Genomic DNA, 14,792 nt, shown 5'->3' with positions numbered 1-14,792 from the left:
GAAAAATGGGGCCCGAGGAGACCAGAGGTCCAGGCGTGGCTCTGCCTGACCTGACTGAGTGCCCTTGGGCAAGCCAGCCAGCCGGACTCCCTGGGTTCTGTTTCACTCATCTGTAAAATGGAAACACTGTTGCTGTGTACTCAGCACTGTAGTGAGGATTAGAGAAAAGGTCTATGAAATGTAACTTTATATAAAAAACAAAATGACTCTTATTACCTGATGATGGAGGAAAATCTTTAAAATTCTTTCTAGCTCTAAGTTCTTTGATTTATGAGCTTCTGTTATAAAAATTTAGCTCTGATAAAAAGGTCAGGGGAATTATTACATGAATTATGTCTGCACTTTCCCCTGCTGCCTATGATTTTTCCCATCAGCGAAGAGGGAGATCAAGGTGTAGGACCCCAGAGAAGCTGCCTACAAGAAGATGAGTCGGGAAGAGCCTGCCTATTTCTCTCCTGAGTGTGTCCCACTTTTCTCTTGAAAACTCACTCAGAAGTCACCCCGTGTTTCCAGAAACTCACAGGCCTTAACTCCGTGGGATCCCATTCAAGATACTGAGCAATGTGCAGCATTTGGGTGACAATACGATCCATCTCCTAGAAAACATCAAGGGGAGAAACCAACTGAAGATGAATTTTAAGAGCAAGGCTCAACATCAAACCGGGTGGGAAGATGGGCAGAGCAGACGTGCAAGAGGCAACCGCACATCGGAGTTTCCCACCCCCTGTTTCTCCCTCCCTCCTCCGTTCTCTCAAAATAAATAAATAAAATCTTTAAAAAATGCATTTTATCTCAATTAAAAAGTAACTCATTGCAAAACTGCACATGAGGTGGTAGATGTGAATAAGAAAGTAGGCAGAAAGGTGGAGACAGGGTTTGGCATTAGTTCCAATGGAAAGAGTCTGTGAGTCCAGTTGGGACTAAGATTCGATGAGAAAACACGATTCAGGAACTGAGAATTAGACTCATCCTTGAGCTGCGAACACGGATGGGCATTTTCAGGAAGCAGAGGGGGCAGATTTCAGGCAGACCTAGCTCGCCTGACGTCACCCGGGTCAGGCCACATGAGGATGATTAACAAGCCATGGAGCTGTGAATTCAGTTCTGTGCCACGTTTTAAGAATGGTGTTGACAAACCAGAACTTGACCAGAGTGCGTGTTTAAGCCTGCCTTATGGGAAACATCATAGTAATTGGGAAATTTGAGCTTGGGGGACATTTCAGAGGAGGTGTGGAAGTACCTCCAAATACTGGAAGGCTGATTGTGTAGAATCGGTTTTCCACCAGTCAGGTGTCCTGGTCAGCCACAGAGGGCAGAAGCAAACAAGGGGTGTAGGGAGGGATTTGGTGAGGGCTGGCTTATTTTGGCCTCACTGTTGGTGGGAAAGGGGGAGGGGAAGAAGTAGGTTTGATGTTGAAATTTCCCTGGGAGTCTAGAGGTGCCTTTTGTGCTGGAAGGAAGCCTTTCTAAGTCGCCCTCAGCAGCGGGGAGACTGTTCTGAGGCAGCGGGTGAACTCTCCAGTACTGGGAGTGTTCACCCAGTACGCTGGGCGTCCAGCTGCCAGGGATTCTCAGTGGGAAGTTGAATCAGGTAATTTGAAACTGCTTCCGTCCACCAATATTACCTTCCAAACACATCTTAAATTTAACTACTTTTACTACCTGCAATGCTTCTATCCTGGTGCAATTTACCATCACTTCCTGTCTTGCTGATTTCAATAAACCTCCTACGTAGGATCCCTGCTTGCACCCCCGCAGTCTAGACAACACAGAGGCTACAGTGATCCTGTTATAACCAGGTCACCCATGTCACTCCCCTGCTCAAAATCTCCAATAGTTAGTTCTCCACTCACCCAGAGTAAAAAGCCAACCCTTTCAATCACCTCAAAGGTTTGATGATACTTTGTAAACTTTCTCTACCCTTCATCTCACTTCTTCTCTGATCTCATCTCTAATTACTGACTCACTCTGACCTCACCTTGAACTCTCTGCTACAGTCACTCTGGCATTCTAGGTAATCTGCTAACATTCCAGGCACCTCTCAGGTCCTTTGCACTCCCTGTCCTCTCTCCTGGAAGGCGAGACGTGCTCTCCTAGGTCCCCTAGACCCAGGTGTTTCCTCAGGACTTACAGTCTCTCACCTCCTTCAAGCTTCTGCCAGCTGCCCCCTCAGGGAGACCCTCCTTAGCTCCTTTAGCTGAAAGTGCAGTGCCCTCTAACACTTCCTTCTCTCCTTTGTTTTTCTTCTAGCACACATCTCTAGCACACATTGTACTGTTTTTCAGTGTGTGTGTTTGCATTAGAATGAATGCTTCATGAGGGCTGTTTTTTTCTTTTTGTCAGTTGGCTCACTGCTTTATCCCCAGTGTTTAGCACATAGTAGATAGTTAATAAACATATGTCCACCAATGGTCGAGAGTCTGTGATTCTTTGGTTGTTCCCTCGCATGACATAAAGCACAGCATTGCACTGTGGCTGTAGGGCTCCCATAGACGGAGTTTGGAGGGCATTGGGATGGATGATTTAGTTGGTCTAGTGGACTCGTTCCCTTTCTTCTTCCCTCTGTTCTGACTCGACCCTACACACCCCAACTTCAGGGCCTTTCTGTCGGTGAGTCCCATCTTTAACATTGCCAGCCATGAAGACAAGGCCTGCATGATTCTTTCACCCTCTCCCCTCTCTGCCTTATTCCTTTTCTATTCTTCGTTTCGCTCCACAATCTCTGACCTATCTCTGCCTATTCCGGAGGGAAAGGGGTGAGTCTCAGGCTTTTTCAGGTGCAATGAGATAAGATCAGGTGTTCAAAGCAGACAGAGCCAAATTCCTAAAGTTAGTGCCCTGGAGTATGAGAGGATGGATGGCAAGGGCAACACCAGAGCACACCTGCAGTTACCTGCCCTCCTCCTGCCCTCCTGTGCTGGTCTTGCTGCCTCTCCCAGCTCCTCTCCTCTGCTCTTGGACTACAGCAGGAAATTGCAGGAAGAAGTTCTGAACCCATTAGGAAATTAAACTGGATAAGATACTAAAGCATCTCCCCATTCTGAGATTTTTATAATCCTGGGCTTCTGGAACGAAAAGACAAGTTGGAGTTCACTCTCCTGCAGGCTGGCTTTTTGGAAATAGAAGGTGGGGGGGTGTTCTACTCTTTTCTGTATCCCGTATTGAGGTATTGCTATTCTTATAAAAATAGGTCTCTTACAAAGAATTTTCAGACTCTTTCTCTATCTGTTCCTTTCTTCCTCTGCCTTTCGTGGATCCAGAAGGGCTATTTGGAGAGCTTACCGCTTGATCCAGAAGACCGTTCTCATCCGAATCATAGAGACGGAACATGACTGCAAGAAACACAGAGATGAGGCTTGAGGCGTCATCCAAGCACCAGGGACTGGCTGAAGCTTTGCTGCTGCCAGTTTTAGATCAGTTCTGACCACCACTGGGGCAAAGGCTATTGCAGCCAGCTCACCCACCCTCCAAAGGCACAGTCTGACCTCCTTCAAGAGAAGTGGGGAGAGGGAGGAGAACCAAGCCACCTGGCTTCTGGGACTGACAAGATCCAGGTTATGAGAGCAATTCCCTATAGAGCATTCAGACCTGTCAGCATCACTGGAATACAACTCAAAGCATGCCCAGCTGGTGGTGGGGCAGGGGCACCAGAAGTATAGATGGAGCATTGCTTCTGTTGCGCACAAAAGGGTGTGGAATGAGGCCAATTCAAATCTTAGTTCTTCCTTACTCCCTCTTGGGAGTCAACTAAGTCATTTAGGCTCAGTTTCTTCATCTGTAAGATGGAGCTTATAATGGTTTCTTTGTCTTAGATTTTTTGAAGTGAGGAATAATATGAAAGCTATATGCCTAATCTACAGTGCTTGGAATGTAGAAAGCATACAGCAGATGTTATTTATTTTTATTTTATTTCATTAATAAACACTTATATAAGGCATTTATAGGTACAAGTCACTTTATCATTATTAGTTATTTAATCCTCCATAGTGCTACGAAGTAGTTACTGTTATAGAAATTATCGCGTTTCTTTTTCTAAAAGAATAGCATGTCGTCGTGGTATTCACAAATATCCTCTATCATGTCTAGTAGTAGAGAGGTGATATAGGATGAAGAAGATTCGGGAGAGACATTTGAGCGAAGGACTAAATGTTCATTTATGGGACCTGGAAACTTGCACTTTGTTCACCTGAAATTGACAGCCTGTCTGTGGTCTCAGAAGGAAGCAGGGTGGGGGCAGAGCCGAGCATGTCTTCATGTTCCCCCCTCCTGTAACACCCTTCCTTGTGCCGGCTTTCTCTGTGAGCCTCCCCTGACCCGCCCTCCCCCTACGGCCACTCTGTATCTCTCAGCATGTACCCACAGGGTCACAGCACTCCTGTGCAGTTGCCCTTGGGTTGTCATGTCCTTCTATGTGTTTTAATGTCTCTGCAGCTCTTGTTTGTTCAGTGGGGCATCCCTGGTTTGAGGTTAAGTTGTTTAGAGTAGGGTCATGGGCTTCTGATTCTTTGTCAGTCCTCAGAATGTCCTGGTCAGAGGCACATAGCATATAAGTCTGACTTACCATACAGACGGCGGAATGATGTAAAGAAGGGCAACTACCATATGATTGATCTCATGTATGTGTGGAATCTAATGAGCAAAATAAACCGATGGACAAAACAGAACCAGAGGCATGGAATACATGGAACAGACTGACAGATTTCAGCGGAGAGGAGTCTGAGGGGGACTGAATAAAAGAAGGTGAAGAGATTAGCCAAAGAATATATAGACATAGCCCACGGACACAGACAATAGTGTGGTGGTGGCCAGAGGAGGGGCGAGGGGCTTGGTGCAGGTGGGCAAAGGTGGGGAGAAATGGGGAACATCTGTAGCCGTGCCAACAATTTTTTTAAAACAAAGAAGGACAGACCTCCCACTGTGTTGCTCCTGGACCCTGGGCAGGGGGCACTCTAGCACAGAGCTCTCTTAGTCCTACTGTGTGTGAGGGGTAGAAGCAGAATGTGCGAGTAAGCATCCTATATTTTAGTATCCTGGCCTGGGACAAATCATTCTGTGCTTTCTTACATTTACAAAGAGAATAATTACATCCATCTTCCAGGGCTATTATGAAGTTAAAATGAGATAATCCACTGCAAGTGCTCAGCAAATATAAGGTGTTCAGTGATGAGAGTTATTATTGTTATTACTGTGTTGGTGATAGATGGTGATTTCAGGCAATTATTTCCAATAAGATGTATATTTGGTCATTAAAAAGAAAAGCTTAACTGTTTTTAATTATTAAAGTCAGGGGAGAATTTAAATTTGTTTGGTTTAGTTATAAACAAGAAAAGGAGATGAAAACTGTACAGGACAAATGACCAAGTTTCTGCAACAAAAAATTGCAAGGAAAAAAAATAAGCAAAAGATGAAAAGAAACTGAAGAGACATAATTGATGGCAATGCACGGTCCTTACTTGGGTCCTGACTCAAACAGTTAAAAATATGTAAGATAATTGGGAAAATGTGAATACAGCCCAAATATTTGATGGTAGTAAGGAATCATTTTCTTTAGACGTGATAATGGTGTTGTGGTTATACTGAATAAAAAGTCATATTTTAGAAGTACATACTAAAATATTTACAGATCACAAATTATATGAGGTCTGGAATTTGCTTCTAAGTAATCTGAGGCAGAGGGAATGGGTGGGAGGCATAAACAAGCCATGACTGACAATAAACTGGTAATTGTTGAAGGTGGCTGACAGGAGCATCTAAGTCCATTGGACTCTCCACTTTTATCTATATTTGCAATTTTCTATAATACAAGTTTTACCATAGGCAGTGTCCTTGTATTGGCATTACTAGATAAGCCTGAGAGCCACTGATGTGAAGTGTCTGCCACACCCTCTTTGGTAGTTATGAACAAATATAAAGCCTGCAACTCCAAATCCATCTGAATGGTAGAAATAATTCGACATTTCACTTTTAACATTAGCCAGAAGGAACAGAAATCTGCTACAGTTGCTTCCAAATTAGTGTTTAAGACTTGCAAGCGTTAACGCCTCAAACCTACGAGAATGATTTTAAGATCAGTTAATGAGCAAAATTTCATCTGTTCTTGGCAAGTGTTAACCTTTGCCAGACTTTTCCTCGCTGATGTTTAAATTTTGTTGGTGTCTTACTAATTACTGGAATTTGGACTTTTGCTATAATGTGTATGTTTTCCCTTTAATGTCTGCTAAGGTTGTAAGAGAAGCCAGAACAATGTACACATATTTTTAACAAGTTCCTATCACCACCCGTTTTAAAAAGTTTTCCTGCAGGCTCACAGAGGCCAGTGAGACCATCCCTGGAGTGAATCAGCTGCAAGACTGTTTCAGCCACTGTGGGCTTTTCTTTTTGTCACCAGCTATTATTTTCCTCCCAAACGTATGTTTTTGAAACCTACTTTAGTAGCAGTGTGATTCCAAGCTCAACTCCCTTAATGCACTAGCCCTTTTTCTCTAGAAGCCAACAAATTATGGGTTAAAAAATGGCAATATGCTTTAACAAGGTGAAGGCTGATTAGATCTCAGGGAAAAAAATTCCTCATAGTAATGGAGTTCCTTGGGCACAGAATATGGGAAGGAAGACAGATGCTGAATATCTTTCCTTGAAAAAATCTAAGAGGAGGCAGCAGCTTCCTGGTTCTAGGCCTTCAGGAATTCCTGCCGGCAAAGGAAGGGAGTCTCGAAGCCCTGCGGAGATCGGTTCCATTCTAAATCCTGATTCTCAGTACCACGGTCTCAGATGCACTTCCCACTCTCTCTGCATCTGGTACTGTGCCCCAGGGTGGATTCTAGGAAACGTTCCTATCACTGCTGAAGACGGGGCAGAAAAACCTTTCCCGAGGAGGCAGGACCCATTCCCATGGCCCCGGAACAACCTCCAGCATGTTTACCGTGATGGGTGGAACACTGGATCTTCCTCTAGGAAAAAGCTGCAGCCCTTGACAGGCTGAGTACTTACACTCTAGCTTATCCTGAGGTCTGCCTGTCTCCAGCAGGGACAGGTAGCACACCACGTCCTTCAGGTGCACGGTGGGGGCGTCTGAGTCTGCAGGCTGGGCAGCAGCGTTTCCCACGGCCGCTGCAGCCACTTGGTCTTTAGCTGGCACCTGCTTCTCGGTGATCTTTGATTCTGTAATAGGCAAGAGGAAAGCATTCAATGACTTCTGTTTAGTAAATATTAAATGCTTTTCATGGCGGAGGCAGGAAGTTTGTATGTGTCTTCAAAAGCATTGGTTACATAAACACGATCAAATCAGTGGCAACCAGAAATCCGGTTTGTGGGGTTTCTACTCTGAATGGACTTCATTCTGACTATTTGAACTGTCTCTATCCTTGGAATACATTCACCTATACTCTGTCAATTTTCAGAAAAGATGACAGTAATTTTTCATAATGTCAATAGCCAACAGATTGAAATCATTTACCCAATTTGTAAAGATAATTTTGGCTTGGATTCCAAAATTCAGACAATTGGTCATTTACCAATATACCTTTTCACAATTTTCTTTTCATTAAATGAGATTTCACAACTTTCTTCTTGTTAATGATGTATTAAATGTATCATTAAATACATTTAATGATCAATAAAAAGATGATTAGTCAAAAGAGAAAACTGGGATTGACATATAATTAATTTCCAGAAACTAGAAAGAATTTCAACTAACTGCAAGCTGAATTTGTTGAATTAAGAAAATGCAGGGGTGGAGGGTATAAGGGGACTAAATGGTAATGGAAAAAAATACAATAAGAAATTTTAAATGCAGAAAGTGGCTTACTGTACCACCGAAATAAAGTAAGTTTTCCCTCTGAAGTTTTTCTTTTCATAGGTGGGAAAACTCTGCCTCTTTCACATTATTTGTCTTCTGGGCCAGAAATATAAGGTTATTACTGACTGGAAAACTAGGTGTCTATATTTCACTGTGTAATTTATACTTTTCTGAGGCCCTTTGAGTGTTCTCTCTCTTCTCCCAACCTCTCTATATCCATGCCCTCTAAAAACTATCTCTGAGTGTCCAGTGACAGGGAGCAGCAACTTACAGAAAACACTAAAAGGGCCACATCGAATGGGAATTCTTTCTGCTTGGGCAACAGGAAGGTTAGAATGTTCAACCAATGGCCTATCTTCGGTGATTCCGGAGCATGGCTCTTCCTTGCTGCGAAAGGTCCTTCTCTGTGGTGTCTGCCTGGCCCTATGATCTTTCTTCTAATGAACAGGTACAGAATCCATAAAAAGTGGCCTCTCAGAAAAAGGATTTTCTACTTTAAACCTTGAATTACAAAAGAAGATGAAAAAAGTGCTCTATACTTCCCTTGGCAACAGCCAGGTAAATGGCCTTTCATGATTGACCGCAGGACACTGATACTCCACATACACAAGCAAAAATCACTTCTCTGAGAGCAGGAAGTTGCTCTCAGACCCAGAATGATATAAATGTTGCCAGGAAGCATGGTGGTCAAATAAGTTAGCCAAGTTCCATTATCATCATCAATTATCTTTTCTCAAATATCATGTAATAACAGCATCCCTAGTAAGTCTTTGGTACCTCAGAAACTTTGGCCATAAAACAAACGACGGCCAGACAATGTGGTAACTCAGAGAGTGAAATGTAACTTCTCTTGGGGTCCTTTTGAAGTTCTGAGTACTCGGACTAGGAGAGTCCGAGCAGTATGGTCCAAGGCAGCTCTCCATTCCCAGCCATGCTCTTTCCATCCATACTGAACTTCTGATCTCCATCCATACTGAACTTCTGATCTCACCAGTCTTTCAAGTTAAACATTGAAAGCTTGATGATCCCTTCTTGTTATGGTAAGATAAAAAGATTTGAACTATATCTAGTATCCACTAGGAGAAATTCTCTCACCCTAGGTCCCTGTTACAATGAGCTCTGATTTATTTGTAGTATCTCACATCTATCCTGCTTTATATACACTTGAAGATACAGTAAAACTGTATTCTCTATTCCCTAGCCACATCCCAAGACTTGGAACTCATCCATGTGTCTCAGTCTTTACAGACAAAAATGAGTAGGCAATTAGGTCTGATTCTCTGACTCTTCGTATTTAAAGTTCCAAGAGAACCTGGGAGGGAGAGAGTCCTCGAGAGTCCTTCTACGGGAATAGGATGTCCAACCGATGCACCTGGAAACTGAAGGTGAAGATGGAAGGAGATCTTGGAAGACCATGACGAGTTTAGAGTAAAGTATACTTACCTACCTGAAACTAATATAATATTGTATGTCAACTCTAATTGAAAAAACAATTGAAAATTTTAAAAAATGCATTTCCAGAGAGTGGCTTGAAAAATAATTTTTTATGTTTATTGAACATTTACTATGTTTCAGGCACTATGCTAAGCATTTTATACACATAACTTACTTAACCTCCGTATCAACACATTATCACCTCATGTTACAGGCAGAGAAACCGTGGCTTTGAGATTGGACAATTCTGGATTGGCTCCCCAGCTCTGCAGGTCATATACTGGCTTACAAAAAAAAACTTTTAAAGCCTCAGTTCCTTAATGTGTAAAGTGGTGTGATTGTGAAGACTAAATAAAATATGCAATAATGGAGGTGCCTGGAAAATAGATCTTCAAAACAATGTTAGCCGGCTTTCCTTGCTCCTCCTCCCAACTTATTCAAACCAGTGCACATGCATGTCGCTGGAAGTCAACCAGGGCAGTCTCTTGCCTTCTTGCCCTACCTGCCTCCAGCCATCCACTGGTAGAGTCATCTGTCTCTTAGCCCAGAACTGTTACCCAGCCTCAGAATCCCAGCACATTTGTGTGGCAGGGCCCCCAGAGATGGAGGCAGATAGGATCTGCCCAGGGGCAAACAGTTACATGGAGACAAAGCTGCTGGTTAGGAGTTCCTTCTCTACCCCAAGAATGAGGTCTTCCCCATTCCTCCCCAAATCTTGTATTCCAAGGACTTACCTGTATCAGGGGCACAGGCCTCATCTGCTTTGGCAGCATTATCTGCATTCTGTATATCAGAATCTGAAGAACAAAGAGAAGATTTGAAGGCCGGCCCATGCCTCCAGCTTCTTAGATGGGCAGGTAGGGGGCCTTCCCTGGGGTCTGGATTGCTTGGGTTGTATCTGTGGCCTCATTGGTTGTCAGCAGGGCTCATGCTTACTTATTGGGCTTGGTTGTTTCTACCCTATTATAGCCCAAGTTTCCAGAAACAAGTGACCGCACCTTACCCTCCTTCTGGCTGTCCCATGCCTGGGTGCACAAGCTGACTGTGCTCCATCCACAGACTGGCAGTCTTTGTGAAAGGCTCTTTTCTCCCTGACGTACCTGAGTCTGTGCCTTCTCCTCCCTCCAGCCTTCCCTATGAGTCTGAGTGGCAGAAATTATGCCTTTCTCTATTCTTCTTACTGAGAGATCCATCACATAAGGCTTCCTGTGAGGTATAGCCCCCTGGGTTATAACCCACAGGTTGTGACTAGGTCCCCAGTCACAACCCACAGGTAAGTTACTATGCCTGTGGGAAGTGGGTTAGAGCTGCAAAAACCCTCTTCTATGATGGAGAATGTTGGTCCGTGTACCTGGGGCACCAGCCTCGCTGTTACTGGTCTCCTCCTTTGGGCGCTCAGGAATCTCCTGTCTGGGCTTCTGGCTGAAGGCCAGGAAGAGGTGCGTGCTCAGTGGCTGGGGAAGGTCCACCTCCAGGTATGCCTTCATGAACAGCTTGAAGACATCATAGCTAATTGTCTGAGAAGGAGCAAAGAGAGCAAAATCAGTGGAGAGACTCAAAGAACAGAGAGCAGGGGGAGAAAAAAAAGGAATCAGGGAGCTGGCAGGCAAAAGAAGTGGAAAGGGAAGCAGAAGGAAGTGGAAGTGGAGTGGAAGTGGAGTGGTGGGGGCAGGAAGGAAAAGGCCAGGGGGCGATAGAGAACGGCAGGCGCAGGGAGCAGGGAGGAGGATGTAAGGAAGAGAAAACAGTGGCTGCTGCATGTCAGGGCTCAGGGGGGCACGGAACCACAGGAGGCTTTTGTAACCAGACATTGCTAAATTCAAATGGAAAAGGGAGTGATGAAGAGTGAATGTTGGGAGTGGAGGCTTCAGGCCCATGTGAGGGACTTGGCTCTAATGAGCAGGACTAGCTCAGTGCCCTGGAATCCTGGTTAAGATGAAGAAGCATGTATTTGAAAACACAGTGGAAAGAAATGGCTCTTCTGTGATATGTCAATTTTCTCCTTGTGCTTTGAGTAATGTAATTCCTGAGTATTTAGGTCCTGACCTGAAAAATAGGAAAAACCTGGAAGAGAAAACAACAGGCTCCATCCTTTATGACTTTCATAATGCACCTTCCTGAACAAACCTCAAGATAATGGGGGAGGGTGTCTGGCTCCGCTGCTCTCAGAACATGTCCTTGTGAAGGTTTTAGGCACTGGGAGAAGAGCAGGAAGCCAAGGACAGAAGGCAGAACCAAGAAACATGCCAAAAACTAGAATGTCTCCCTGCTGTATCTCCCCCAGTACTGCCTGGCTTCTGGGCCCAGGCTGGGAGCAACCAGCCAGAAGAGGCTGTGGCACTCAGCAAACACTCAACAGTTTGCAGTGAGTCATCACTGGCTCATGCTTTGATGGCATCACATTCTTCATCAAATCAGCAGATGCTCCTGGAAATCTCTTGAGGAAGCATTACTCCAAGATCTGCTGTGCAGTCTTTTGTGAATAATAACAGCCACGAGGATAAAATCCCTTGTTGGGAGCCTATTTGGTTCTCCCTCCAAAATGTTGATAACATTTAACCCCTTGTCTCTTCTGGAAGTTCTGGGAATGTTCCCAGAACCAGGAGCTGTGGCTTGCATGTATACCATCAGGCTTGGGCTACAAACTCTTGATCCCGTAGTGAAGTCATAAGGCAGTTTCTACTTAGCACCAGGCCAGGCTATTCATCTTTTTTGTGGATTGGAGGAAGCTTCATTTGGTTTAAGAGAGGTTGATTCAGGCTCTTACTAGATAAAGAGATCTTTAAGCAAAGGGTGGACTCATGTTTCCTGTGACAGCTACCAGTCTCTGTCTCTATCTCTATCTCTATCTTTTCTGTACCTAAGTCTCTATGTCTCTATTTCATCCTCTTTTTGTCCATCTCTATCCCCATAATTTTATCAGCACAGGCTGTATCTTCCTCACATATCCTCCTCCTTTTTCCAAGTATGCAAGAGCAAAATCTTTTTCTTCTACTTTCCACCCACTATGACCTTTGACCCCACTCTCCCTGCCTCTGAGGGCATCTTCTAGAATCTGCTTGTCTATCTACAAGCATGTTCAAGGTCACTATTCCAAAGAAATTGCTGATTGGTAGAGCTACTACTAGCTTCCCTCCTCCTTCATTTTTCTCCAAACGGACCACATTAGGCTCCTCACCTTAATCTCATTCACTTTGGATTCTGATCCATCCCCTCTGAACTTGCTCTCTTGAAGGTCACAGATTCAGTTGTTTCTTCTTAGATTTGACCAAGTGAATGCTGATGGCACTGTTATTAATTTATTTTAAGGCTCTTTTTGCACTGTTTTTTCCTTTGCTCTGTATTAATTAAGTACTGTTTTAAAATGTAGTTTTGAGGTCCAAAATGTCTTGCTATTTTTTGGGGTCAGCATTAAATTGAATTCTATTAGCATAAAAATGTTTCTGGAAAATAGACTGTACTAAGTGATTTATAAAAAGAAATTTTACTTGAATAAAGTTTAATGTAATGCTTTTATAAAACCAAAGCTGAAAGATCACCAAACAAGATCATTGTGAGATTCAGGAGATCTCATGACTGGTTCCCCACTTTTTGAAGCTCAGTTTCTTTTGCAGCAAATTATGAGTGCTAGATTAGGAGAACTCAAATTCTAAACTTCTATTAGTTTCCTCCCTAAATCAGCTCCTCTTTCTGACCCTGCAGTTTCTGTTAATGTCAATGATGCTGTTATTCTCTCAACATTCCATGCTCAGCTTTGAACTCCCAGTAGCCTAAGACTAGGTCTTGTCTCTTCCTCCTGTGTACTGGGCGTTTGCAATGCCTGTCACATCCAAGTCTATTTGTGGCCATTGCCCAACTACCAGCACTCTGACAAGGGGGCCACTAACCCTGGTTTTAGACTTCTCTTGCACCTATCCTACCTGCTATGGTAGGGTATGTCTCAGAGATTTCTTTGCTATCCAGCTACTTGTCCTTCCATCTATCTTTCTTTGCCAGGCTGACCTTCCTGAAGCAGAGTGCTTCTCTACTCAGAAATGTCTGTGGCTTCTAGTTAGCTCATAGAAGACTTGAGATCAGTTGTCTCCAAATTTCTAAAATCATGTGTCCCTCCACAAGATTTTAAGTATGCATTCTCATTTATCTTTACTTATAAATTATGCACATGTACTACTGTGCTCCTCTACTATAATTAAAAACATACACAAAAGAGAAATTAGAAAGTAGAAATTAGATGAAATAAAAATCAGTGTAAATAGAAGGTCTAACGGGTAACGTTTCCAGAGTCCAGTGGGTTATCCTGTGCATTCCCTAAATCCTTTGGGATTCATAGTCTTCCCATAATCCCGCTCCAGCCTAGATTTGTAGCTACTTCAAGCTCCGAGACCATTCTGGTCTTTTCTCCTATCGGTGCCTATGTACACCTTCACACTCTGTCTATACCGACTTCTGTGGTCTTTTCTGGTCAACCCTTCTGCACTTTACATGAACTGCTTCTGTCTCTACCCATTACAGTTCCAGCCATCCTTTAGGGTCCAATCCAGATGATCTCCTCTGCCTGAATTGCTATACGTTTCCACCTTGGTTCCTGTTTTGGGACCCTCATATCAGCTGCCCTCTATCAATATATAGTTATCCAGCATGTGCCTTTGTTCCTTGACTAGATTTAGAACTCCTGGAAGATAATGAAATGCCTTATTTCCTCCTCGTATCACCTACACTACCTATCACAGTGTTTCCTGATAGGTACTTTAATGAATGTTGGATTTCTAACTGGTACAGTTGATTGTCAATTATTATGGGATCCATTCAGTCAACACATATAAACTGAGTCTCCTAAGTATAAGACAGCATGGGACACCACTGGGGAATACACCAATAAATTAAGCATTAAGCAAGGGTCCATACCTTCAAGAGACTCAGATATATATGGTAAAGGTACTAAAACAGAGTCCATAGTGGTGAGTACCATAGGAGAGAAACTGACAAATTGTTTAGAGAACTTCAAAAACAATAATGACTGTGAACACATGCTCAATTGTTTACGTGCCCCTCCTGTGGCACAAGATGGAATAGAATAAGCCCAGAAACTCAGGGCATTCACATCAGAAGAGTTCAGAGGGGACTAGATCTCCCCAGGTCACTGAAGCTCTAGAAGTTCAGTGATTTGTCTCCGCCGGCTAGTGGCAGAGTAAAATCAGAAGCTGGATCTTTTGACTCCTAGTCCAGTGCTCCTGCTATTGTGTTTGTTACAGGTCTTAGTGCTGATATCATGTCCCCTGCCACATCTTCTAAGCAGCCCAGTATCAGTAGGCCAAGAGATGTGACCATGTGCCATTGTCAAAATGATGTCTGGATTATGAGTGAGTAAATTCTTTATCAGCACAGGTCGGGCTCAGAGTAGCTGGCTGGTAAATTTGTGATGGGTAGGGAGTGGCTGGATACTATGTGCAAACCAGATAACTAATTGCTGTGAGGCACACTGGCAATTCTCTGAGCCCTGGAGTAACATCATAGCCACTGCCATTGTTCAGGTCTGTTTTTTTTCTCTAGAAACTGCAGCTTT

The 14,792-nt window shown here is 43.6% G+C and overlaps 1 protein-coding gene across 7 annotated transcripts in view; it reads right to left on the bottom strand.

Moving 5' to 3' along the window:
* DGKG (diacylglycerol kinase gamma) overlaps positions 1 to 14,792 on the bottom strand; it is a 184,309-nt gene that overhangs the window by 120,198 nt on the left and 49,319 nt on the right. For all 7 annotated transcript variants that reach the window (XR_005080209.2, XR_008390203.1, XM_037129676.2 and 4 more), the window contains 5 exons: positions 10,581 to 10,746; positions 9,964 to 10,026; positions 6,988 to 7,158; positions 3,283 to 3,332; positions 522 to 596 (listed from right to left, as the gene is read on the bottom strand). Coding sequence is in view for 5 of the 7 variants with exons in the window: in XM_037129676.2 (XP_036985571.2) it covers positions 522 to 596; positions 3,283 to 3,332; positions 6,988 to 7,158; positions 9,964 to 10,026; positions 10,581 to 10,746 (525 nt within the window). In the remaining 2 variants the exon portion in view is untranslated. The remainder of the gene's footprint in view (positions 1 to 521; positions 597 to 3,282; positions 3,333 to 6,987; positions 7,159 to 9,963; positions 10,027 to 10,580; positions 10,747 to 14,792) is intronic.

This window comes from Artibeus jamaicensis, unplaced genomic scaffold (assembly GCF_021234435.1).
Source record: "Artibeus jamaicensis isolate MK-2021 breed Jamaican fruit bat unplaced genomic scaffold, CSHL_Jam_final scaffold_474, whole genome shotgun sequence".
In the NCBI taxonomy this organism is placed as follows: domain Eukaryota; kingdom Metazoa; phylum Chordata; class Mammalia; order Chiroptera; family Phyllostomidae; genus Artibeus; species Artibeus jamaicensis.
This window is presented reverse-complemented; position numbering and strand designations above follow the sequence as displayed.